The sequence below is a fragment of the Nanorana parkeri genome, unplaced genomic scaffold (genome assembly GCF_000935625.1).
Source record: "Nanorana parkeri isolate BGI_ZX_2015 unplaced genomic scaffold, ASM93562v1 scaffold776, whole genome shotgun sequence".
In the NCBI taxonomy this organism is placed as follows: domain Eukaryota; kingdom Metazoa; phylum Chordata; class Amphibia; order Anura; family Dicroglossidae; genus Nanorana; species Nanorana parkeri.
Window position 1 is genome coordinate 506,398 of NW_017307044.1, and position 25,301 is coordinate 531,698.

The 25,301-nt window shown below is 42.6% G+C and overlaps 1 protein-coding gene across 1 annotated transcript; it reads left to right on the top strand.

The window, feature by feature from the left end:
• Positions 1–13,694: 13,694 nt before the first annotated feature.
• On the top strand, positions 13,695–23,492 carry CCNA2 (cyclin A2). Its single transcript, XM_018564739.1, has 8 exons — positions 13,695–13,909; positions 15,271–15,526; positions 16,954–17,060; positions 18,001–18,224; positions 18,306–18,510; positions 19,568–19,681; positions 20,287–20,420; positions 23,114–23,492. The coding sequence occupies exons 1-8, from the start codon at positions 13,751–13,753 to the stop codon at positions 23,166–23,168; spliced, it is 1,254 nt and encodes a 417-aa protein (XP_018420241.1). The 5' UTR covers positions 13,695–13,750; the 3' UTR covers positions 23,169–23,492.
• Positions 23,493–25,301: the final 1,809 nt, after the last annotated feature.

Consider the following 25,301-nt stretch of genomic DNA (forward strand, 5'->3'; position numbering starts at 1 on the left):
AAGATTACTTAACGCTGTAACAAGCAGGAACAGTTTACAAACTTGTGGTCAGGCCAGTTAAATATTTTTGCTAAGTCTCAGTTAAACATACAGCAAGTGAACATATTTTTTCCTTGTTGTGGTACTAGAGGGTTTAATAGTGTTTATAGATATTTATAATAATTTAAAGGAGAACTATGAGGTGAGTGATTTTCACTCACCTCATAGTTCGAGCCGACCTGGGACAATGAGACTGTCACAGGTCGGCTCAGTAGATCGGGAAGTGAGCGAACACATACCGTCGCTCGCACACTTCTCCATCCTGTCCCTGCAGAGAGCCGTGACTGTCAGTCACGGCTCCCTACAGGGTTTCCCCCTCTCCCCTGTCCGATCCTCCAGCGCTGACTGGCGGAATGGACGGGGGAGGGGGCGGGTACAGCTGGCTCTGCCTCTAGATAGGCAGAGCCAGCTGTCACTCACGCAGCTGGGTGGATCTCGACAGTAATGTAGGGATCCGTCCCTGTCGGTCTAAGTTAACAGGGAGCTGTGGATCGCGGTATACTGAGCTTTGGGTGACGGGAGGACGCTAGTTTATGTCCTCCTGTGACCCTTAGGAGAACTATGGGGAAAAGAACTTACCCCATAGTTCTCCTTTATGCAGAGATCTGTCTGCAAAATCTATCAGGCTAGATTCTTAAAATGAAGTGCATTTGCACACATCTGTCCTTTTTCCATTGAAACGATTCACTGCGGTACACAATGAGGTTTCAGCAAATAAACGCGTCTTGCACTTACATGCATTTACATGTGTTTTGGTGCATTTAGAATTAAAACTGATTCCTGGACATACCTGACTTATGTTTTCTCTAAACGCAGCTCAACTCACTGCATCTAAAAGCATCTAAATGCAAAGTGTGAATGAATCCATTTGAAATCATTAGATGCATATATATGCGTTTAGAAAACAATTTTAAATGCATATAAATGCATCAAATCGCGCTTAGTTTGAATGTAGCCTAAAAATTTAATTGCAATTAGAGCAGCTTATCTGGCCACTTACCTTGTCTTCTGCGTTTCCTATCTCTTCCTTGACCTGGTCCAAAGATCCCTTTTTCAGATTCCCCCTTTTGGGGTGACTTCTTTGCCTTGCAGGGTCCTGTGGAGCCACCATCACATGTGCACTTCTGGAAGAGAGAACACAAGCCAGTTGCCTGCACCTACATATGCACAAGCAGCAAGACAGACCAAGACAGTGCACGCATGCACGTTGGCGCTGGTGGTGTCTGGACTCCTGAGACATGTAGCTGCAACCTGGTGGCATTACAGCAAAGAAAAGATTCAATTGTATCTTCATGATGTTTTACGTTTGGCAATACCTTGGGTATATACACTGTGCCCTGTACAGATTTATTAGCATCATAGCTGGGAATTGACAGTGGATACTGAAAGCTGATCTTATAATATGTATGACAGATACGAGAAGCTGAGCTGGCACCATAAAACCAGGACCGGATTTACCCTCCCTGCCGCCCCAAGGCCGGGTTCGGCAATGCCCCCCCCTCCTGGCCGAGGGAATGCAGGGGCTGCAGGGTTGGTTTTCATTTTTTATGGGTTTTTTTTTTTTGTTTGCTTATTTTTTTCCTTTTTTTAATTTACTTTTTAATTTTTTTTAATTTTTTTACTTTTTCAATTTTTATTTATCTTCTCATCTTTTACTTTTTTTAATAATTATTTAACTATATATTACCGCCAGGCGCCCGGAACTCTATATCAGTGAGCTATGGATCCAATCATTCACCTTCACTGATGAAAGAATAGACCTATAAAGCCTCAAAGCTCTTCTTGGACCATAGCAGAAATTCATCATAGCCAACAGCCCTGAAAGATGTCTACCCTAGGTTTCGGCTTTAGTACCTGACACACTAATACGATCCTTGTAAACAACAGACAGCTCACATGTTATAGTGATACAAACCCTCTGGGAACCGGTGGTGCACTGTCCACATCTCTGGCCTTATCTGTACTAGCCATGAACAAAGATCATTAGCATATCCTGACCTCCTTAAACAAAAAAGACAACTTTATCAGAGTGTCAACGATATGACTAAGCAAAGGTTCATCCCAAAACAGCTGGTACTTGCTGTTTCTATCTAAAAAAAAAGCCTGAAAAGATTATGATAGCCTGCGGATCTTTGTTTATACCAGTTAGATCCCTGTTTGTTTTCCAACCCTGCTTATTTCAGCCGGATCCAATAAGTCTCGAGTGACTCAAGTACCCATACTCAAATCTAAATATTGCCAAAATCACAAGTACTGGGGATATCTGTGTGTCTATGTCGTGTGTAGTGTGATGCCCTGCCTAAACAATCCATTCAATTTATGCCCAGTTAAGTTCTTTTTCTGATCTAAAAAACAAATCTAAGCGCAATCTAACTGCATGTGGCCATCTTTAGTGACTGAGAATGTAATAGAGCATTAGAGCAGCACGCAAATTGTAAAATTATGTCAAATGACGACATGTGTGAACTAGTCTTGGACCTGTTAACGGTTCATGGCGTGTGCCCAAAAGAGGTTAGAAAGGGTTAATTATAAAACTCTGATGTGGCTAGAAAAAAGGATTTAATATTATTAGTTTCCACCATGTATCCAGCGTTGTCTCCGATGTCCCACGGAGCGTTTCTATCCCTCCCCCTAATGGGAAAGTAAACACCCGCCCTTCCATTCTTCTCAGTCCTCAGCTGAAGAGTGAAGGGGATCCCCATCAAGTGACATTTATAAAAGCACAGGGAACCATGCTAAGCTGTAGGGAAGGTTCAGTACATTCCAGAAGACTGGTGCAGGCTCAAGCATGTACACATACTATGGCTCTTGGCCCGCTGCAATGGATCTTAGGTAGACATGCATTAGCAGGCAGGCTTGCATTAATGTGCAGATGGACGTTAGCGTTCAGGCGTGCATGCATGCACGCTTGCCGCCCAATGGCCTATATAAATGGAAGTGTACCATGGACAGATTGCTGAGTGGTCTTCAGCTTGTTCCTGATTACCTGTGACCTGATTTGTTATCCTGCTTACCTTGGCTTTTCTCTGTATCTCTGCCTGCACATTGTGACCTCGGCCTGGCTACTGGACTCTGAATTCTGCCTTCTGTCCTTTACCTCTCTAACCATCTGCTACTGACCTTGACCTGTGACGCTGACCCTGCTCCTGGATCCTGATTCGGTATTCCGCTGCTTGGCTGTTACCAACCTTGCCTTGTGACCCTGACTACACTCCTGTCAACCGATCTGATACCTCACTATTCTGGCATTCGGTCCTGGTCCTGCAGCCTAGAGCCATCTGGTCCACGCAGCCGAACTCTACGCAGATCCTGTCCAGCCTGCCACACTGGCACTCATGCCATTCACACTTACTGTCACCACTTCCAGGAGTGTCGGACAAGAGAAGCCCCATCATCAGCTTGGTACATGATATAAGCTGTCTCAGAGTTTTTTGTGACAAAACTTCAACTCCTTTTTCAGTGAACTAACGTAAGAGCTGGACTATATGGGAAATATAATCAAATCCACCCTATGGTACATCTTGGCTTGACCACATTAGAAAATATTGTCAGAGGACTACATCTTTAGGTATTATGCTACTTTTCTAATGCTGAAAAGAAGGCCTGGAGCTTGCACCATTTAGAGCCAAATCAGTATTTATGCCCTCATATGTTCACTGTACCTCTATAGAAAACACCAGAGGCCTGGAAGTGGCACTTCACAATGTTTGTTTGCCGAATGTAGGTAGAAGACTGACCACTGACTGATATGTAAGAGTAATTACATTATAAAGGATTAGTTAGCAATTCCCCATTTTAGCAGCCTGAATGACTTTGTGTTCTGTGAGTTATTTACACTTCCAAACGAAGGTGTAGTGCACATTAGCACCTCTGAGTTTTCATGCATACTTGCCAATGTGTTAATAAGGAGGTCTGGTCTGTGGTATTTTGGCTTTCAGCACCAGGATATCGCTGCTGGTAGTAGTGAAGAGAGTTCCCAGTGCTGAGAGCAATGCCCTATCCTAAGGGCCCCCTCGCAATAAGGTTGGACATACACTTTAAGAGAAATCACTTGATTTCCACATCAATGCTAGAAAGGGTGCATGCCAGAATCTCCCTTGCCACTGCATGTGGCTGTCAGAATCCTCGAACAGTGGTTGTAATTACTGTTTAGCCTTTCAATTTTTCAACCAACTTTTCTCGTATTTCACCCAATTGAGCAGGAAATGACTGAAATTTGGTCTGAGTATGACCATCTTAACTCTCCCTGTAACCCTCACAATAAAGCTAGGCATACACATATTATTCCAGTCAATTTCAATTGCTTTCCAGATATGTTGTCTAGAAGCTAAAGCTGGCTATGCACAGCTCGCATTTTGGTCGATTCCTTCTGATTGTGGACTGAACGAGATGTACGTGTATGTCTATCTTAAGCACTCTACCACCTATGAGTTAGTTCCGCTACCAGAGGTTTGGTTGATTGTGAAGAGGAAACTAGGCAATAAATTTACCCCTAAATAAAAAGCCTAAATTCAGTTTATTAAAGATCAAATAAAATGAAATGAAAACAGGGTAAAACTGTCAGAATTTCTCAGAAAGCTATCAAACTTTTTCACCACATTTGACAATTTTCATTCCATCTTCTTGGGGTCAGTCGTAATCACCACTTTATGTCTTGGATTGTTTTGTGATTTCAACATAAATCAAATTTTAACCTTATTAATTGCCACAGGTACTGTCAGCTTAACTCTAAGGCCCAATTCACACTGAGCGACATGAAAATCGTGCGATTTTATATGTGCGATTTTCCTATTGGGCTGTATGCAATCAGGAGCAAAATCGCTCGAAATCCGCAGAAAAAAGGGTCATGTAGGAGCGACAAGCTACAGCGACGAGCTACAAGCGATATTGAGCGGCGAGATGTGAACAGCTCTATTGAAATGGATTGGAGAAGCTACATAGAGCGATATCGTGTGGAAATATGAGCGATATCGCTTCAAAAATCGCTCAGTGTGAATGGGGCCTAAACGTAACCTCTTGTTTGAACACTCACCTCCACTACTGGCAGGTATCAGAGTCGGCATCTACTGCTTTGCTACCGTGATGCTTCCAGGCACGGCTACATTAGATATTATATCAAACTATACTTATTATTTTATTAAGTAGTAGGCACAACATATTTTAGTTGTTGCTTTACTGATGGCTTGCATAGGAGAAATGATCATGGGAGATTATTAACCAGGGTCTCTCATAAACTGCAGGGACAAAAAAAACATTGAGTTATGCATTCCCCTCCCCCACGTCTTTAATTGACACGCCATGCAAGAGACACTTCAGACTGCTGCTGAATCTGTCAATTGCTCCAGAGTTAAACAGCAATACCCTAATGGCTTCTGTGTGTGGCTCAGGTGGTTGCCACAACACATTTCAGCTTGGCACCGTTGCCCCCTATTAAAGATTAATTTGCACTTGCACGGAGTTTGCATATTTATTTGTTTTCTTTCACTAGATCCCAAAATTTTATCACATAATGGAGTGTTATTTTGGTTATTTTTTTAAAGAAAATAAAAATCCAGTTGGGAACACAAAAAATTATTGTTTCAGAGGTATAAGTCCTTTTTACACTTAGGTGCTTTGTAGCTCAAAGGGCTAAGCACGGCAGCATTCAACCAATGAATTCCTTTCTTTTCAATGTCCCTGTTCATCCCTGAGCGTTCTGTCACCTGTAGGAAGACGCCTGTCGCCTGAAAAAAGTACATGAGCTACTTTTCTGCAGATTTCTGCCCTATTGGCCTCATAGACTTCAGTGGAAACGTCTGTAAACGTATGCTATAAGTGTGTTTGCGTGGTTTTTGAGTGTTGTATAGCGCGTTTGTCACGCAACAGCCACTCTTCCTCTGCAAATAACACTGGCAAACAAAATGGAGGACAGCACAAACTGATAAACAGGCGATAAAATGCTAGGAAAACAGCTTAGAAAACACTTGACAAACACACTACACCGATAAAAATGCTCAAAAACGCTTTAAAAAACGTGAACAGAACACCTGAAACACTTGAGGTAGCCATACATTTTTGTGTGAAATGTTTCATTTCTGGCACGAACCCTCGTTCGATTATACCTAGACTTCCCCATCAAGCATAGTCAAATGTCGATTTCAGAATTGTTTGTTAGCCATACTAACGAACCAAAACGAACCACTGAAACAATTTCCATGTGCGCATGTGCTTTGTTCTTGCAGATATTTTTGGTTCAATCTGAGTTTATTAAGAATTTAGTACAAATCAAAATAAAAGCATTAACCACAAAAGGTCACAGTAAAAAAAGGGGGGCAAACAGAAGAGACCGTCCCTGGTGGCACACAATGAGCAATGGCAACTATACAGACAGCAGTATTCGTATGGTTAGAGCACAAGTCTCACAGTTAACATAGCAGAAACGTCCAAACTGGTGAATAGACTGGCATTAAATACATGGATCAAGCCACATTGGTGCCGTAAGGTGTAAGACCCTTCCCACAAGCGCTTCAGGGGTACTAGTAAGGGATATCTGAAGCAAGTCTCCATCAGTGTTGGTCAGCGTGAGTAGAGGGGCAGATGCAGAAATAGGCATGCAGCATGGACTGAGGCAGAAAGAAAAAACAATCAAGGTAAAACCCCTGAAGGGGGGGGGAGTTCAGAGAGAATAGGGCGAATAAAACAGCAGAAGGGCCAAAGAAGGGGTAGGGGGGATGGAGAGGAGAGTACAAAGGGGGGTCCTACCCCCGCCATGGAACCCCTCCAAACCAATAGGTCACAAGCTCAGGTGGACACAGTCTCCGCAAAGCCAGCCGGCTCCCGACTTGCAGAGATTTTTAATGAACAAAAACCCCACGATTCATCGATTTTCGTTCCGTCACAAAAAAAATTTCCAACCTGACCTAACGAAAATGTTTTTATCTCAATATCAAAAATCAAAATCGGTGATGTACCATCAACTGTTCGATTTGCGAGTGTCAGCACCAATTCAGAGATGATTTGAGGATCTACGGCTGAGTGATGCACTAATAAGTTACATTATAGCTCAGGTACCTGATTGTATTTTTAAGATTTAACTCCCGAGTTTAGCGTCACTTTAACTTTGGGTGGTGGCCAGCATTTGCCATAATGTGACAGTATACAAAGCATGCTTGAACACTATGGCACTTTGGGTGTGCTCGCCTCCTGCAATGAGTGTTCCACCGCCGCCATGTTCTTCCTCTCTTCTTCCGGTATGCTATGCCAATTAGGCAGCTGCTAATGATGTAACTCCTATCCACGTGCACTGGAGTTACATTACGCCATCACCACCTCCATTCTCGCCATCTCTCAGATGCAGGAATGAGGCTGGACTGTACACTAAACTGTACATATGCCACAGTCAGTGCACATATAACAAAATGCAGGTCAATAAAGGAGCTTTTTGGCAGAAGACATTCAACATTAGAGCAGAATATTCTGTGCACTGTCAAATAAAGACATTACCTCAGGGCAACCATAGGACCCTTGAAATGGGTCACAGGCGTCACCTGTCATTCAATAGAGCTCCTGCTATTGTTATTATAAGGAGCCTTGTAGGAGCCCACCTACTGTTATATAGCTATGTGCTGTCAGAGTTCAAACTGTTTTTGGAACATTGCGCTGACATTACCAGGTATTTTCTACCCATTCGATGTGTTTCCTTTCCTCCACCACCCCAGTTTGTCTTTCTTGTTCTACTAACTCCAGTCTTTGTTTTAGTTTTGTATACAGTGTGGATGTCTGTGTTTCCACTGGGGAGAATTCTTCAGACTTCCTCTCCCGGAGACTCTATGACAAGAAGCAGGGAAGCTGGTGTCACCAGGTCAGGAAGACGGACAGCAATATAATTAGTACCAGAGGTTCAAACTATTCTGTGTTTTGTCTGTGCCCCCATAGCACAGATTCCCCCTTATTTCCTGTCAGGACAAACAAATCTTGAGCCTCAAGAACAAGCTGCGCCTATGTTTTTACAAGTACATTATTTTGAAGGACTGAGAACAACACAGCACTGTTAGAAGAAAAGTCCCTACAGACACCTAACTATAACCCAAACCCTTACATTTAACTGCAAAGTGATATTAAAGTCAAAATGTTTTTAATCTATTTCAAATGCTGATTTAATCACTTACAATGGATGCTGCTCCTTGATGTTTACTGCTGAATCAGCTGGTCCCCTGTGCACTGGCCCTGATATCCTGTTTTAGGGTGGCTCCTTTCCCTTCCAGGTCCTATTGAGCCACCCTTGTGTGTGCTAGTAAGCTGTGAGTATCTCAACAAACACACAGGCACAGCAAGGCAAGACACTCCTCTGCTCCCCTCTTCTCTTTCCTTCCTCCTTCCTTCTCCCTTCTCCAGGCTAGTAGATGGACAGCTGCTGGAGACTGCCCTGTCCCTTGTGATCTTGTACTGGAAAGGAAGTCCAGGGAAGCTGAGCTAAGAGACCTGAAGCTGTTTGGAATCATGATGACTATAAGTGTTTGGGCAAAGTTTTATAGCAATATATATTTACTTGATCTGCATTTATTATTGAAAAAAGACTGAGAGTTTGATACTACTTTAAATATATTCCTTAATAGCCACAAAGGATATAAATTCACTTTATGTAGCCCAAATGCCTTTGCAACCCCCAGATATTTCCTTATAAACGTAGCAGTGAGATCATCACTGTGCTGTACATAGCCTGTACAGAGAGCAGAGCTGTGGGAGGGATCCAAAAGGCTCCGCCCACTACAGGCCGCCTGCAGAAAACTGCGGGAGGGGCGGAGACAAGACCAGTCACCCTGCACTAAGAGAGAGAGCAACAGTAACTGGTCTTTATTATAGGCAAAGTTTCACACTGGATTACTGCACAGACTGGAACAATTACACAAAGCTCCCCAAGATTCCGGTAAGAACACACATGCCTCTTATATTTAGACAATATTTACTTATGCTGGAGTTCAGCTTTTCTTCCCCTAAACTGAGCCCTAAAACGCAACCACTAACATGATACCTTAAAGGGGATGTATAGCCTTTTCAATTACCAGAAAAAGCTTTCTGGTGCTGGCTTTAGCCTACCTTTCATGCCTCACTACTGACCCATAATTGTGATTGGCAGCCTCTACCCAATACTGGGCTGCAATATGTGGAGGGTGGCAGACCAGAACCAGCAATCAGACTGCAAAAGCAGAAGTAGCATAAACACATTAACCCCCCTATTACATCATAACGCTTGGGCGGCAGCATAGTAGGTGGGCAATAACACCCAACTGCTACATATATGCATTGCTGTGTTGTTTTGGGGGTGAACTCAGTCAGTGACCCCAGAATTGTGACTTGACCATGGTGAACTACCAATGATCAGGAGCCCGTAGCACAGGTTGCTGATTGTGTCATCAATGTGAAGCCAATCACAGTGAATGAATGAATGAATGGGGGCCCCTCCTAATGGACTTCAGCATCATGGAGCACTTAAGGGCCGGCTTCTGGGGTAAAATTGCATTATTAACATAACTAACATCCATTGACCATCAAAATTATGGTGAAGAAATTTTAAAATGTTGCCTGTAATGCCATCACGTAGACCACGGGTGGGAAACTCTGGCCCTCCAGCTGTTGTGGAACTACAAGTCCCCTCAGGCATTGCAAGATTGACAGTTACAGGCATGACTCCCAGAGGCAGAGGCACATTGGGATTTGTAGTTAAAGCACAGCTGGAGGTCTGGAGTTGCCCACCTCTGATGTAGACTTACACACTCAGGTATAAACTAAGGACATAGTGTATGTCTGATAATACATTAGATGGGACTGAACTGTTACTAGCACTTACATGACAACACCCAGCCATCAGTCTGTCCCACACATTTCCTCTGGGGTTGTGCCTTTTGGGATGCTTTGCATTGAAGGTGTCAAGAACAGCTGCTGTTGGGACTTTCTAATGTAGGTCCTAGGTTATAAATCAATATACTTGTATCTGGAGAGAGAGACATTTATCACCAGGGCCCGGAGAGGCATTACATTACAGGAAATGCAAGTCTTTTCATTTTCCCTTACCATAACACGTCATCTATGTGTATATCATCCTGTACTGTAGACTTTACATATAGAAACGAGGTATATAGAAAAGTCTTACACAAACTGTAAAATAAAGCAACGTGCCATACTCTGCCAGATAACAAGTATACAGGAATCTACAGTATATCAGCCTTTCTTAACCAGGGTGCTGTGGTACCCTGGTGTACCTTCTGGCTTTCTCAGGGCTGCCCCAACATTTTGTGGCAGTGAAGTCTGAGGTGAAGGGGGCTCCTGATGTAAAGTGGGGAACTATGATGTGAAAGGGGGGGCTAACGATGTAAAGTGGGAACTATGATGTGAAAGGGGGGCTAGTGATGTAAGGTGAGAACTATGATGTGAAAGGGGGGCTCCTGATGTAAAGTGGGAACTACGATGTGAAAGGGGGGCTCCTGATGTAAAGTGGGAACTACGATGTGAAAGGGGGGCTCCTGATGTAAAGTGGGAACTACGATGTGAAAGGGGGGCTCCTGATGTAAAGTGGGAACTACGATGTGAAAGGGGGGCTCCTGATGTAAAGTGGGAACTACGATGTGAAAGGGGGGCTCCTGATGTAAAGTGGGAACTACGATGTGAAAGGGGGGCTCCTGATGTAAAGTGGGAACTACGATGTGAAAGGGGGGCTCCTGATGTAAAGTGGGAACTACGATGTGAAAGGGGGGCTCCTGATGTAAAGTGGGAACTACGATGTGAAAGGGGGGCTCCTGATGTAAAGTGGGAACTACGATGTGAAAGGGGGGCTCCTGATGTAAAGTGGGAACTACGATGTGAAAGGGGGGCTCCTGATGTAAAGTGGGAACTATGATGTGAAAGGGGGGCTCCTGATGTAAAGGGTAACTGATGTGAAGGAGGGGAATCCTGATTTGATGGGGAACTTTGATTTGTATAGGGAATCCCACTTTTTTGTGCATTCCTGCATGGGGTCCCCCTTAAAATCTATTAGACTGGGGTGCCTCAAGATTTGGATTTTTTTTAAAGGTTGAGAAACCCTGATCTGTATAATAATATTAACATTATAAAACAGAACAAAATACATACATTGATTGTGTGTTGTTGGGTCATAATGTACTATATTACATACCTATAGGGCAGGGGTGGCCAACTCCAGTCCTCCAGCTGTGGTGGAACTACAAGTCCCATGAGGCATTGGAAGACTGATAGTTAGAGGCATGACTCCAATAGACAGAGGCATGATGGGAGTTGCAGTTAAAGTTATGCTAGAGGGCCGGAGTTGCCCACCCCTGCTATAGGGACTCATGCAGTTGTTGCACATTAAATAACCCAAAATGTGGGATTTTCTTTCATCTTCAGTGATAACAGTCCAATAGAGAGGGCCAATCTCCCTAATGTGAGGGCACACACATAGCAATAAAAACCTGATGGGGGTACTAATCCCTCTTTACTCTATACAAAACTTAACAAAAGTATTGGCTTCAGTTGAACTTTAAATCTGCAAACAATGTTTATTTACCTTTTTTCCAGCATAATAGATCGGAATGGATTAGAGAGCTCTAGCTCTGGGTCAGCAGGGAGTCTGTCGGACCTCTGCACAGAGACCCCTGTTTCCACATGGAGAGCTAAGATGCTTCTCTGCAGCACGCTGCCAAGGGTCCGGCTTTTCTACTCAGACTGTGGCTGCTTTCTAAAATAAAAGAAATGTAAGACTTTGCACATCTTATGTTTTGATACACTTGGAATATCATTTGCTGAATTGGACTTTATAGTACAACTATGGCCTTCCATTAAACATATGTGCTGCAGAATTTAATCGTAAGTGCATCTGCACTTACAGTCTTCTCCTAGTCCCCCCGCAAAGCTCCACAAGTACCTGTTGATCCTGGCACGTGATCACCTTCCTGTGATGGGGTGACAATGATACTGCACTGCTCCTGAAATCTGAGCACAGTTGTCGCCCTCGTGTAGGCTGTGTCTGCTTGCACTACAGTGGGATAAAAAAAAATGTTGCAGGGGCCGTGACTATCAACATTATCATTGCTGATTCACAAGGCTGTAGCCTGTCAATCAGCACCTGACCACACCTACTTAGTCCTGAACACTGCTTTCTGGATTGACAGCACTTCCTCTGTGCTGAGATACTCCCACTGTGAGCTGCAGTGTCTGAGAGGGGAGCATGTGAGATACATAAGTCACCCCAATGCACCTACATTGCAGCACGGCACAAAGCAATGTAACACACTACCATATCACGTAGTGTGCTGCATTGCACAAAGTAGTGTATGCGCCCTTTTTGTGGTGAGATAGGCAGGCAAATAAACGAGCTGCCACAACACATAATAACGCATGACATAACACAGCACAACAGTGTGAATGCGGCCTTAGCGTTTGCACACAGAGGGGCTGATTCATCAATCTTCCACCCACCCATATGGCAAATGCCAATCCCATGGCATTCTCGCCACTAGATGGAGCCAAGGAAATTCCTAAGCTCCTCGGCCCCATCTAGTGGCGGGAATGCCGTGCCAAAGGCATTTGCCCTGTGTAAGTCTGGGTGGAAGATTTATACTGTAATCAATGCACAGACTGTTACATACACATAGATAATAGTGAACCTGCCACCAAACTGGGTCACTCAAACTGAACAAATGCATTGAGGGTCATTACAGGCATGCTGCTGATCTTCCTATCTCACTGATAACATGAGTAAAACTAGGCTCTAATAATATGAAACACCCACAATGCACTTACGAGCCACATGTTTAGACATAGAAGTGTAATTATTCCCGGTTCATAACCGGTGGTATGTGACTTTAGACCACTTAGAGACCATTTATATCAAAAAAAGGGGGAAAGAGAAAGAAAGGGGCTTTGTGGTGACCACTGGAGAATAGCAGGGAATTGATCCAATAATAAAGTCAATTGATTCATATATATAATAAAATGCAAATAAGATATGAATACAATGAGGGCAATGACCAATATATGAATTTATAATCATGGTTTCTGTGTGGGTTCCAGGGAGGTTATTTATGGTGTATACATTTATGGTTTTTTATATGGATGAATTTTAGCATATTTATATGTATAGACATTATGAATTGAGTACATTAAAAATGGAATTTTATTATATACATGAATCAATTGACTTTATTATTGGATCAATTCCCTGCTATTCTCCAGTGGTCACCACAAAGCCCCTTTCTTTCTCTTTCCCCCTTTTTTTGATATATATTGCATATATAGGGGTGGTGTCCCAGTTTGTGTGAAGGTTCCTAATTTTTGTATTACACTTAGAGACCATTACTGGCTATCATCATTCATTCAGCTAAAGGAAACGCCTCTGACGTCACGCACAGCTGATCTCGCTTTTCTTCTGCTGGCTTTTTGCCTTCCAGGCCGCCGTAGCCCTGGTGACGTTGACCCGCGCTGTGCTGTGATTGGCTGATTTCAATAGTCGCGGGCTACTTGAACTGAGAAGCCTGTGTCCGCTGCAGCGCGCAAGAGTCGAATTGTCTGACAAAGTGAGAGCGTGGCGGGCGCAGGCGGCCGGAGGAAAAGCACAGAGCGGGCTGGTGGTCGGGTGAGAGCGGGCCTCCTGTAAGTCTTCTGTCTCCGGATCGTACAAGGAAAAGGAGGGTCGGGTATCAGCGCGCCCTCCCTCCCTTATCCCAGCTTCCATTGCAAGATGCCGCAGTTTGTGCTGCGGGATGAGAATCAGGAGAACGTCCACCCTAGGAAGCAGATGCTACAGCAAGCTGGAGGCCGCACCGTGCTCGGGGTCTTGCAGGAGAATCGGGGGCTACGTGGAGCTCATGGTAGAGGAAAGCAGCAGCAGCCACCGTCGGTATGTTCCCTCCTAGGAGAGGATCCCGTGCCGTCCGGTTTCCTTCCTAATCTGTGTAATGTGCTAACCTGAGCAGCGCGCTCCGAGCGGTAATAGATCATCGCCCGGTGTCCTGCTGCTGGCTCCATAACGGGTTTGTGGGGGTGGGATATGGCCCAGCATGGACAGGGTTAAATTCCTGGCTGCACCGTGCTAAGGGATGATCGGGGAGTGCAGAGACTATCGTCCAGGGAGTGCCGAGCCTATCGATTAGCTGGCCGACCCTTTCCCTCCAATACTGATCAATTAAACTTCCCTGTGTGCCATTCTTTCCCCCAGCTGTAATCGCACACTGCATTCAGTGCACTGGCCTAGTGCAGTGTTAGAGGCTGCCCCTTCTAGAAATGAAATTGCAGTTCATTGTGTAAGCGGTGACCTTTGTCAGTGTCTGTCTGCTGGGGGGAGGACATGTGCCTGGCTGATATCTCTTAATTGAACCACCTTGTGATGGAAGTCATCCAAATATTTCTCATGTGGGAGCTGATGCTGTATTGGGGTCACTGTACATGGGGCCAATCAACTTCACTTAAAAAAACTAACCTATCCAATCAGACAGGTCCTTGATCTACATGGTAGATCTAAAGATTGTACAATCCAACTTGTAATGTGTGGTGAGCTTTAGATGTCCATATAAGCTCAGGCTTTTCAAAGGTATGTTTTTAGAACATGGCCTCATGCACATGGGTACACTCTTGGAGGTAATTTTTTTTCTATAATACCTCTGAGCATGGCTCTAGTTTGGCCAATGTGTCTATGTGCCTTGTGGCATTCTGTATTTTTAAGCAACATTTCAGGGGCATTAACAAAGCCCATATTGTGTGTTCAGATGAGCTTCCTGGCATTATTATTATACAGGATCTATATAGCGCCAACAATTTGTGAAGCGCTTCACAATATAAGGATGATTTTACAATCAAAAGACAAGATGGTTAGGAGGGCCATGCCCGTGAGGGCTTACAATCTAAAAGAGAATTTATATACATATGCATGCCAATGTTTGTAAACTCATTCTAGTAGCTAATTGATATAGCAGCAGTTTGTACAGTGCTGTACAAAATGGAGACAGTACAGTTTCAATACAGGAGGGCCCTGCTGTTCAGAGCTTACAATATAAGGGGATATTCCCAACAATAGGGTTTGTGCACTTACACCTCTAAACACGCTACATGGATGAATATAATTATGTACTAAATTGTGTGTTTTTGTTTGTTTTTTTTTTCTGATGGAAAGATCAGTGTTAAAGGGAGTATTTTAATGTGTGCAAGAGCCCTATGTGGCATTTATGCTGCTAGATTAACTAGCCTCTCCATATCTCGTTTCAGCTTCTTGCTCCACGCAATCACTTGGGTGTTAACGATGAAAATCATGGCAAGGTACCAGCTGGAAAAGCTGCTGTCAAGCAAGCTACCTTTGCTATCCATGAAGATCAACCAGACTGTGCGAACTATCGGAAGCAGCCGGCCGCAAAAAAGCCTGCGCAAGATGAGCAGCTAAAACAGCTGAATAAAGTGGTCATTTCTCTCGGGCAAAGGAAACCTCTGGAACCCATAGAAATCCCCATAGTTCCTACTAGCTATGGTAAGGTAAAGCTGATCATGGTAGCTGCGGTGCTTGTAGATCTGGTCACAGATCCTGACATGGGCAGCTGCACTAATACACCTGCCATGTATTACAGACCAAATGGCCTTTACTTTTTTGCTATAATGCTTCTGGCTTTCACTCTAACAGCAGGTGCAATGTTTTGAAATCTCTAAAATAAACTCAAACATTATTCTATATTTTTTTTAATAATGAATCCAGATAAAACAAACTGGCAGTTTGCCTAGCACAATTCCATAAAATGTTTGTCCTAGCACATACAGCCATCACTCTTCCAAACAGCTAACTCCAACTCTCAGCTCAGTTTCCATGAACGTCCAGTAAACAGTCACAAGGAACGGTGTAGTCAAGCATCTGCCCATCTACATGTCTGGAAATATGTAGGTCGGGTGTTGCCTTGCTGTCTCTGGAAACGCATCTTGCTAGCACGCACATGGGTGGCTCTATGGGACCCTGCAAGGGAAAGTAGCCACCCTTAATCAGGATATCGGGACCAGTGCTCAGGGCACCTTTAAACAAGGAGCAGCATCCATTGTAAAATCAATTGGTATGCTTTCAGCACTGGATATGTATTGGATGTTAAGGTGCCCAGACAGACATGCAAGATCAGAGTCCATTTATTGTGATTACAGGATGGGACGTTCAGACTTTTCATTCCCAAAGCCTGTAAATGAATGACCCAGAGGCAGCACAGCCTTATGAAATTAAAATACAGAATTCTGCAGGGAGAAGAACCCTGCCTTTCATATAAGGGGAGGGCAGCTGGGGAATGTTCCCAAGCTTCATGTTTTTGTCCTAAATAAAGGTGCCCATACATTGTGCGATTGTCCTACGATAATCGCAAAGTGTATGGGAGGCGCGTGACCGGTTCTACTGTACCACATGTCTTTTGTCTAACGAGCATGTTTGAAAATCGTAGGATTTTTCGGCTGTTTTGTGGCATGCTCGGGAGACAAATGCCGAACGGTCCGGTTTGCTCACACTGCCCGTTCAGCATTGTGGTCATCGGAAGCCCGCACCTCCGCGGGGCAGGCTTGCGATGATCACAAGTATGATCCGCCTGTCCAAGATGGGCAGATCATACTTTTTTTTTTTTTAATTACTTTACAACCCTCAAGACAAGTCTTGCGAGGGTTGTAAAGTGTATGGCCACCGTTGGAGTGAAGGAAAACCTTATGAACCACATTTCACATTAAACCATAGCTCTGACAGTCTGTAAACTTAAGCATTGGTTGCTTTTGTTAAGCTCTGAAGATTTCATATTCAAATCTATTAACTTTAAGAAATGTTAAAGATAATTTGTGGGTTTGTTTTTCTGTATTTGCTGTATAAATTGCATTTTCTATTGCATGGCAAGAAGCCACAAGTGTTGCTTTCTGTGCTTATCTCGTCCCCTGATTTCTTAGACTCTCCAATGGATATGTCAATTGTGGATGAGGAAGAAAAGGTGGTCAGTAGCAGTGAAGTTCTAGATTATGCAGAGGAGATTCACACTTATCTCAGGGAAATGGAGGTAATTCAGTGTCCTGACTAATGAACAAACCTCTTTACAAAGATTTTTAAAGTGACTCCCAACAGGGGTATGTCGGTCTGCAAGCTTTCAGTGGTGTTCTGATCCAATGTCTTAAGTTGGCCTAAAGCCCAGCCCCCCCTTAGGAGAACTCGATACTTTAGGCTATAGAGGAGTATGTGCACGCTACTTTTTAATTGCAGAGGAGTATGTGCACGCTACTTTTTAATTGCAGAGGAGTATGTGCACGCTACTTTTTAATTGCAGGTGTTCATTTTAATGGTCCATTAAAGCAATGCAACTCTTGAATTAAAAAAACTCTTCCAAGATGCACGCTACTTTTTAATTGCAGAGGAGTATGTGCACGCTACTTTTTAATTGCAGGTGTTCATTTTAATGGTCCATTAAAGCAATGCAACTCTTGAATTAAAAAAACTCTTCCAAGTTTAAAAAAATGTGGTCACTAGAGGGAGATCTGTATCAATCTCTTAAATAAAAGCCTTGTGTTAAGCTCAAGATCTAATAAGGGCTTGACAAGCACATGTGACAGTGCTCTGTTCTGATGGCTTGTGCGAAGGAGTGAGGATGTTTCCTGCATACCCAGATATTCAGGGTTTTCTATAGGGCTACTGGAAGCTGGAGACCTGAGTTTGCTGTGTTTACAGTTGCTTATAGATTTGACATAAGATTGGCAGCACGGGAAAGTAGACTTCAGACTAATGTTATCGGGAGCAGTGAAGCAAATTTTCATAGTGCCACAGTCTATTTTTACTTGCCGCTTTAGTGCGGTGGTTCTGCCACTCCCCTAACCCGGTTTAGTAAAGCTACTTTTAAAAATCTAATTGCTATATACAGCTTATGAGTCCATTCATATCTGCCCTGTTCTCAGCTGCATATGTAAGTTAACTTATTGCCTTAAGATCTTGTTTCTTCCTACCTACAGATAAAGTGTAAACCCAAGTCTGGCTACATGCAGAAGCAGCCTGATATAACTAATAACATGCGCGCTATCCTTGTTGACTGGCTGGTTGAAGTTGGTGAAGAGTACAAGCTGCAGAATGAGACTCTTTATTTGGCTGTGAACTACATTGACAGATTCTTGTCATCAATGTCTGTACTACGAGGAAAGCTTCAATTGGTTGGCACTGCTGCTATGCTTTTGGCATCGTAAGTATTTTTAATCTATGTATTAAAAAAAAATACTTTTCCTAAACTTGAGTTCTAACAGACTTGTTTCTGCTAATGTAGGAAATTTGAAGAGATCTACCCTCCTGAAGTAGCAGAATTTGTTTACATAACTGATGACACTTACAACAAGAAACAGGTTCTTAAAATGGAACATTTGGTTCTTAAAGTTCTGTCTTTTGACCTTGCTGCTCCAACCATCCTACAATACCTCAATCAGTATTTTCGCCTCCATCCTGTGTCTTCTAAAATGGAAAGCTTGTGCATGGTAGGTGTTGGTGTACAGTCACATGATGGGTTATTTGTAAATGCACGTGTTCTAAAGTGGCACACCTAAAACCACTAAGGACTGGAATAAATGTGTTGAGGTAGCACCAGTATTAGTGTCTTATAAAGCTGAAGAAATCTTGATGGCATGAGATTAGAACACTGGTGAGAGGTTGCGCACTCGGTGTATATAAAAAGACGGAAGGCAAGGATTGATCCAGCCCTATATCTGATACACACAATTTTAGTTTGGCTGGACTAACACTCTAAAGGGATTCTAAAATTGCATTTTCATCTCTTTTCCTGTGGTGTCGAAGATTCACTTTTAGTTACGCGGGGAACAAGCTTGCAGGCTTTCCCTAAAGATTTGTGCAAAATCTGAATTTACATGTGCGTGCATCTTGGCTATATTATCTGTAACGGTGTTCAGTTGACATGTTAAGTGTAAAACAGTCACTGGATTTGATTTTAAATTCCTGTGTGCCTGCTTGCTGTGTAGAGCCTGGACATCTCACAATTGGCACTATGCTTTGCCAACTAGTGCCAGCTCCTAAATGGATCTGGCATTAGGTCTGCATGTCAGTTTGGGTATTTAGACAGATTCAAGCCTGATGTACAGCCTAGGACTTTTAACCACAGTCCTCACTAAGCATACACGTGTTAAGCTAAAAACCTATCTTTGCATTTTACTTGTCTTTACTCTTTAGAACTTGACCATTTAATCTAGGGAAAATCCTGTTGCAATTGCTGGTGGCAGTCATAGCCAAAGCAACTAACTAACCCTGCTAAACCCATGGAGATGGTGTTCCAGGATAGATCACAGCTATGCAGCATGCCCCAGTGACATAATTGCCATGGAGCTAGCACTGCTTGTGGGATAGAATGACTACAGTGTCTCGTATGTGGTCTTATGAGCTTCCTTGTAGATCTATAAATCTTTCAAAGCTTTGGCATAGTATAAGAGGATCATATGTTGATGTGTACAAATACTGCAATATAAGCTTGCTAAATATATCCCCTACAAATACTGCAAGTAACGCATGTCTTTCTATTTACAGTATCTGGGAGAGCTCAGCCTAATAGACTCAGACCCTTTCCTCCGATACTTGCCGTCGGTTATTGCTGCATCAGCTTTCGTCATTGCAAATTTCACACTAAACGAAGAAACATGGGTATGTACTTGGCAATCTAAAACGTCTTTAAAGTTTGGGTTTGGGAATACTGGGCAATTCAAACTGCAAATACACGGGAGGTTTTTAGGCTGCCCTCCCCTTTGGTAGTAATAAGGAAGAGGTCTAAGCTGTCTCTACAGAAAAGACTGAAACGTGTACGTTCTTCAGACCATTTTGACATAAGTTTCACTGAAGACCTGTTTAATTTGCCCACAATTCTGACATGTTAAACTTAAATGGGTCTATTATTATACAGGATTTGTATAGTGCCAGCAGTTTGCGCAGCGCTTTACAATATAAGTAAGACATTACAATCACATTACAATCACAACACAATTCAAGATGGTCTAAACATGGCTGGCAAATTTTTGATCTGGGGGAGTCTTTAAACTATTTAGATGAGTAATATTAGAAACTTCCCCAGTGTGCTTTGACATTTGTAAATTCTCAGGCAAGTATAGCTTGTAGTTTTGGATTATCTTTTGGTTGGATTATCTTTTGGGTCTGATTTGAAGACTAGCTTGGTTTGGTGGTTGGGTTTTTTAATATATAAAGGTGTTCCAAATGTTGTCATTAACTTAAAATTGGCTTGTTCTTCTCCATAGCCAGAATCTTTGGCCCAGTTCACAACGTACTCCTTAGAAAGTCTTAAACCTTGCATCCTGGATCTATATCGCACCTATCTTTCTGTATCCACTCACCAGCAACAAGCCGTGCGTGAGAAATACAAGAATGCAAAGTAAGTAAATCTACACATTTGCTGAACATGCACTTAAGGTCCCAGCATGGCTATTAATTGCCTTTAAGCCTGGGTTGTAAGACGGCTAGACAACTAGTTTTTGAAGAATTGTACTTGTCCAGTAACGAATTACATTTTCCTTAAGATTTTGCCACCAGTTTTTAGTAAAAAAAAAGTGTGGGAAAGGAGACACAATTTAGCAGCTAAAGGTGCCAAAAATTGGTTGTATTGCTTGCAGTGACCTTTCCATAAGCCTATTTTTTTTGACTTTCAATGTGCTTATGAGCTTGCTAGGGAACTGGCACTCTAGAAAGTCAGTTTCTTTCTTGCACATTGCCTTCAACTGGAGTATCTGATGGTCTGTGCTGGCACAGCTCCTCCCTTCACACTTCTGTTGTGTAGCACCCAAGGGAACAGTGAATGGGGATACATTAGTGATTCTTGAGTGACTGTTGGGGCTGCTGATTCCACATCAAAGATGTTAGTTGCAGTCTTGGGGCATTTTGAGGTCCACACAAGGGAGGGTTTTACAGGTACACTACATTTTGTATATGGGGAGAATTGTTGGCTGAACACATGATGCCAGGACCTCTTGCAGCCTTTCTATTCCTGTAGTTTCTTTCCAGTAGAACTATAGGTCCTTGTAAATCTAAAGGTGCTGTGAGATTCTATAAAAAAAAAAATTAACCCTACCTCAGACTGCGGGCCTGGGCTGGAAGCACTGAGGGGAGATTGGCAGGATGAATGCATGCTGCAGCGGATGTTCTCTAAGGCAGTAGGCCAGTGTATCTAACTGTTAGATGGTTAGTTTAAGGGGAGAACTATGAGGTGTGATTTGCACAAAGCCTCATAGTTGGTGCCGACATGCAACATTAAAACTGGCACATCAAGTCTACATGGGAAAGTGAGCAACCACATACCGTCGCTTACTTCCTGATCTCCCTGTGGGGCAGTGACATGGTCACCCCTCTCCGATCCACAAGCTCTCACTGGAGGAATAGACGGGGTGGGCACAGCTGGCTCTGCCTCTAGATGGGCAGAGCCTGTTGTCGGCCAGCTGGGTTGAGATCTAACAGTATTGTGGGGGATCCATCCTGACTGCAGCACTCAGTATATAGCAGGCAATATGTACTGAGCTTTGGGTCACAGGAGGATGTTGGTATATGTCCTTATGTGATCCTAGAGAACTTTGGGATAAAGATTACCCGATAGTTCTTTTAGTGCAGTTCCTCTACAAAGGGTGGGAAGAACTAACCTAGTGGTAGAATTGCTGGCAGTCTGTATTGGATATCTGCAGAGCTGGGGAATACAATAAAGGGCTTGTATCGGCCATGTACAGAAGCATTTTTGTGACTCAACCCATCCCAGGCAACTATTTTGCTGCATAGCTTGGCATCCAAAAAATGGAGGGAAGATGGTATATTAAAAGACAAACATTTGCTGATTAGAGATGGGAGGCTGCTAGACTTTGTAATGCAAATTTGGCTTTTTGAGTTGCAATAAATTTTAAAAAGAACAGTCCTTACATATGGTGGCTGCATTAGTTTACCTTTTCCAGGCTTTTCTGTTTTCACTTGCTGATCCTGCAAGTAATGCATTTGCTGTCCTAAAGTGACAACACTCGATGCACTGTGAGGGATCAGTTACCCTAGGCTTCTCTTTTATGACTACTACAAACCTATCTTAATTTCCGTTGCATAGGAGAAAAGGGTGTTGTAGATCACAAGATGGCTGGGAAAGCTGATGCATCTAAAATCTGTTAAATGCACAGGAAGTTGCAAGGGCACTGGATTTTGGACACTGGGATTTTGGCTAGATCAATTCATTTTGTACTTGGCTGTGGGGAAAACGGTCCACATCAAGCGATTTGGTAAGCTGTAATTGAGTTACTGATTCAGAAAGTATGTAGATTTGAACTACTTTTCTGAACCAGCAGCTTGCCAAAAGTGAAGATTTCCTTAGTATTTATGCCAGAGTGGCATAACAGCTGCACTGCTAGGGTCTCAGCATATTGGCAGTGACTGCCTCCATATTTCTCAAACGACTAAAGAGTTTGCTGATATCTCCATGCCACCCAAAAAAATGCCACGGTTAGGCTTTCATGCTGACTAATGGCGTAGTACCTTGAGTCATTGGTCCTGGCTTTATTCCCTACATATTTGCAATAGTTTCATGTGTAAAACATTTGTAGACTGCCAAGCAGCTAGCATTTTTAAGTGGTCAACAATGGCATCCTAACTTTTTTGTTTGTTAGCACAGCTCTCTAGTGCTGCAAATACAGAAGTCTGTGATCCCTAACTTTCTCATAACTTTCTGTTGGTTGACAACTCTTCCACTAATGTCATGGAATCCAAAGCGGTGTATTCAGCTCTGGTTAAGTTCTCAGCTAGTTCTGCACATTTCATGCTAATGTTCACGGTCTCCCTCCCCCATCAGATGCCATTATTTGCACGCAGTGTTGTCAACCCCTAAAGGAAGTTTTTGAGCTGACTGAATTTCTGGCAGGGTGATCAGATATCTTTCAGTATTTAATTTGTATTTCTTAGAAACCTGGTAAATATGCCTTTTTTAGCTTATGTCCATTTGTTACCTAAATATTATAGAACTTGACAGTATATGAACTAAGGCTTACTGTTTTTTCATTTACCCTTCAATAATTCTTGTTACTAATTTCCCTTTTCCCTTTGTTTCAGGTACCAAGGGGTATCAACAATTGAGCCTCCAGAGTCCCTTTCTATATTTTTATAATCTTAAAGGTTGGACTTTTCTAATGTATATGGACAAAAAGCACATGATGTACAGTTATTTTTCTATTATGGAAACTTTGTGTTTGTAACTCATTCAGGCATCGGGGATCTGAACAGAATTATGAGGCAAAGTTTTTTTAAGTTTGTTTTTATGGTTTTAAACTTTGTAAATTTTATGTATGTTTTAGATATTTGCTTAGCTATGCTCTTTTATAAAGCTGTTTGTGCAGATTGCACTTACCAAGCAGTTGTCATATTTGTTTATAAACTCTATAAATCACTGTTATTGACAATAAATGTTACGAAACAGCTAAACAAGTGTTAGTTTGAGCATTATGTAAAGTCCTAATGGGGTTCACGAGGGCTTTTATTGCTTCAGTTTAATGAAAATGGCAACTTGATTTGTTTTGACTGGGGCTTTCTGACGTGGCAGTTAATGGAGAAGCCCTACTTGCTGACCATGGCAGTTGAGGTCTTCACAAATTGGTGCAGTTTTCTATTTCAGTGTCCTCTGAATGTATAGGTCTTGGTAATCTACTTTTTATGCATTGGAGGCTGTGCCTTGCCATGAAAAATTTAGGTGTGGAAACACTCCAGTTGGTTCATGTTGCAATTACGCTTAAATGCTTAAAGTGGGGGTTACATTTGCGTAACTAGACTAATCTAATATCAGGATAATACCAGTGGTCTGACATGTAGGCAGCTTCTACAAGCTACCAAACCTATAGCCATGCATATCTAAAAGTCGGTCTACTTTAGTTCTGCTGTGCAGGGTTAAGTGGTTACCACTGCCACCCCAGACAAATGAAAGGTCCACTTTGAAATGTGCCTTTCTGCTGCCCCTATGACCTACTAAAACCATTGGCTACCTAGGTTGCCGGGTCTTTGGTGCCCTTGTACATGGTTAACATCTGTTTTGTATATAGTTCTCATGTTATGCCACTTCTCTGCCAGTATTCAAAGTATAGATAACCATGGTGAGCACAACCACTTCCTGTACTGTTGCCTTGCTTTCTGGTCATTGAGGGGTTAACAAGAATTCTCACCTATTTGAGGTTGGACAATGGTTTTCCTATGGTGGTGATGCTCTAAGTTCAAGAAACTCAGCCTTGCCTGGTGTCTTTAAATACTAGTCCCCGAGTAGCTCTTGGGCTGCACACAGTTCCCAGGTCATCACATTGGGCCTGCAACAGTTTGTTTGTTCAAAACAATCCAACATGGAGCAATAGTAAATAGTAGGACTTCCTGTGTCTCAGTAGGAGTAAGAATCTATTTTTATATATATTTTTAAAATATTTTTTCCCTAGTCTTTTGGGAACCATCGAGAAACTGGTCCCATCTGTTTATGATCATGCTGTTATGTACCAATTACTATCTGCAGCATGTTTGTGTTTATAGCAGTTACCTGGGTTAGCCTACATTTTGTTGCCAGTGTTCAAACCTCCCATTAGGCAGCAGTATAACTTGCTGTTCCTTAATGGAAATGTGCATAAATACTATTTTATATGGTGTACAGTCTTAAGAGTTTCCTATAGTGTAAATGGCAGGTATGCATTATGTATGTAAGGGAAATAACTGCAATATTCAGTCTGTTTCCATAAACGGCACCAAGGCCCATGGTAGGATAGTAGCATGTCCTTGTATGTGACCTGGTTTTGATGCCTCTAACTTTTTGACCTTAAAATTCTTCTGGGGGTTTTAATGATCTGTATTGTAAATGTCTAAGGCACATGTTAAATTGTGACTGTTGTAAAAAATGGATGGTCAAGCTTCTGGAATCAAGATCTTTTCAAATAAAATGGTACTGAAGCAGATTGTAAACGTTTCATATCTCAATGAGTTTTGCCATTTTAAGGCTTTCAGGCCATAGCTAAACTGATTTAGACCAACCAGAAAAGTATAATTTTATGTGCTGCTAAGGGTTTATGTAAAACTTCCTCTGGCACTACCTTTTGACATTACCTTTTGACATTAACATGGAGCACTACTGATTGAATAGCTATAAATCTTACAAATGGGGAACAGAAGTAGCCCCCCTCCAGAAGGAAGGATGATGTCAGTATGAAATCAGATGATTGGGACCTACAGCTGAGTGATGCATTTTTGTTAAAAATGCATTCAAGTAACATGACTT

Bases quoted from the DNA above. Each gene is read 5' to 3' on its own strand.
- CCNA2 (XM_018564739.1), top strand. From the start codon at position 13,751: ATGCCGCAGTTTGTGCTGCGGGATGAGAATCAGGAGAACGTCCACCCT. The intron at 13,910-15,270 runs GTATGTTCCCTC...ATCTCGTTTCAG, and splicing joins AGCAGCAGCAGCCACCGTCG to CTTCTTGCTCCACGCAATCA. The intron at 20,421-23,113 runs GTAAGTAAATCT...CCTTTGTTTCAG, and splicing joins GAGAAATACAAGAATGCAAA to GTACCAAGGGGTATCAACAA.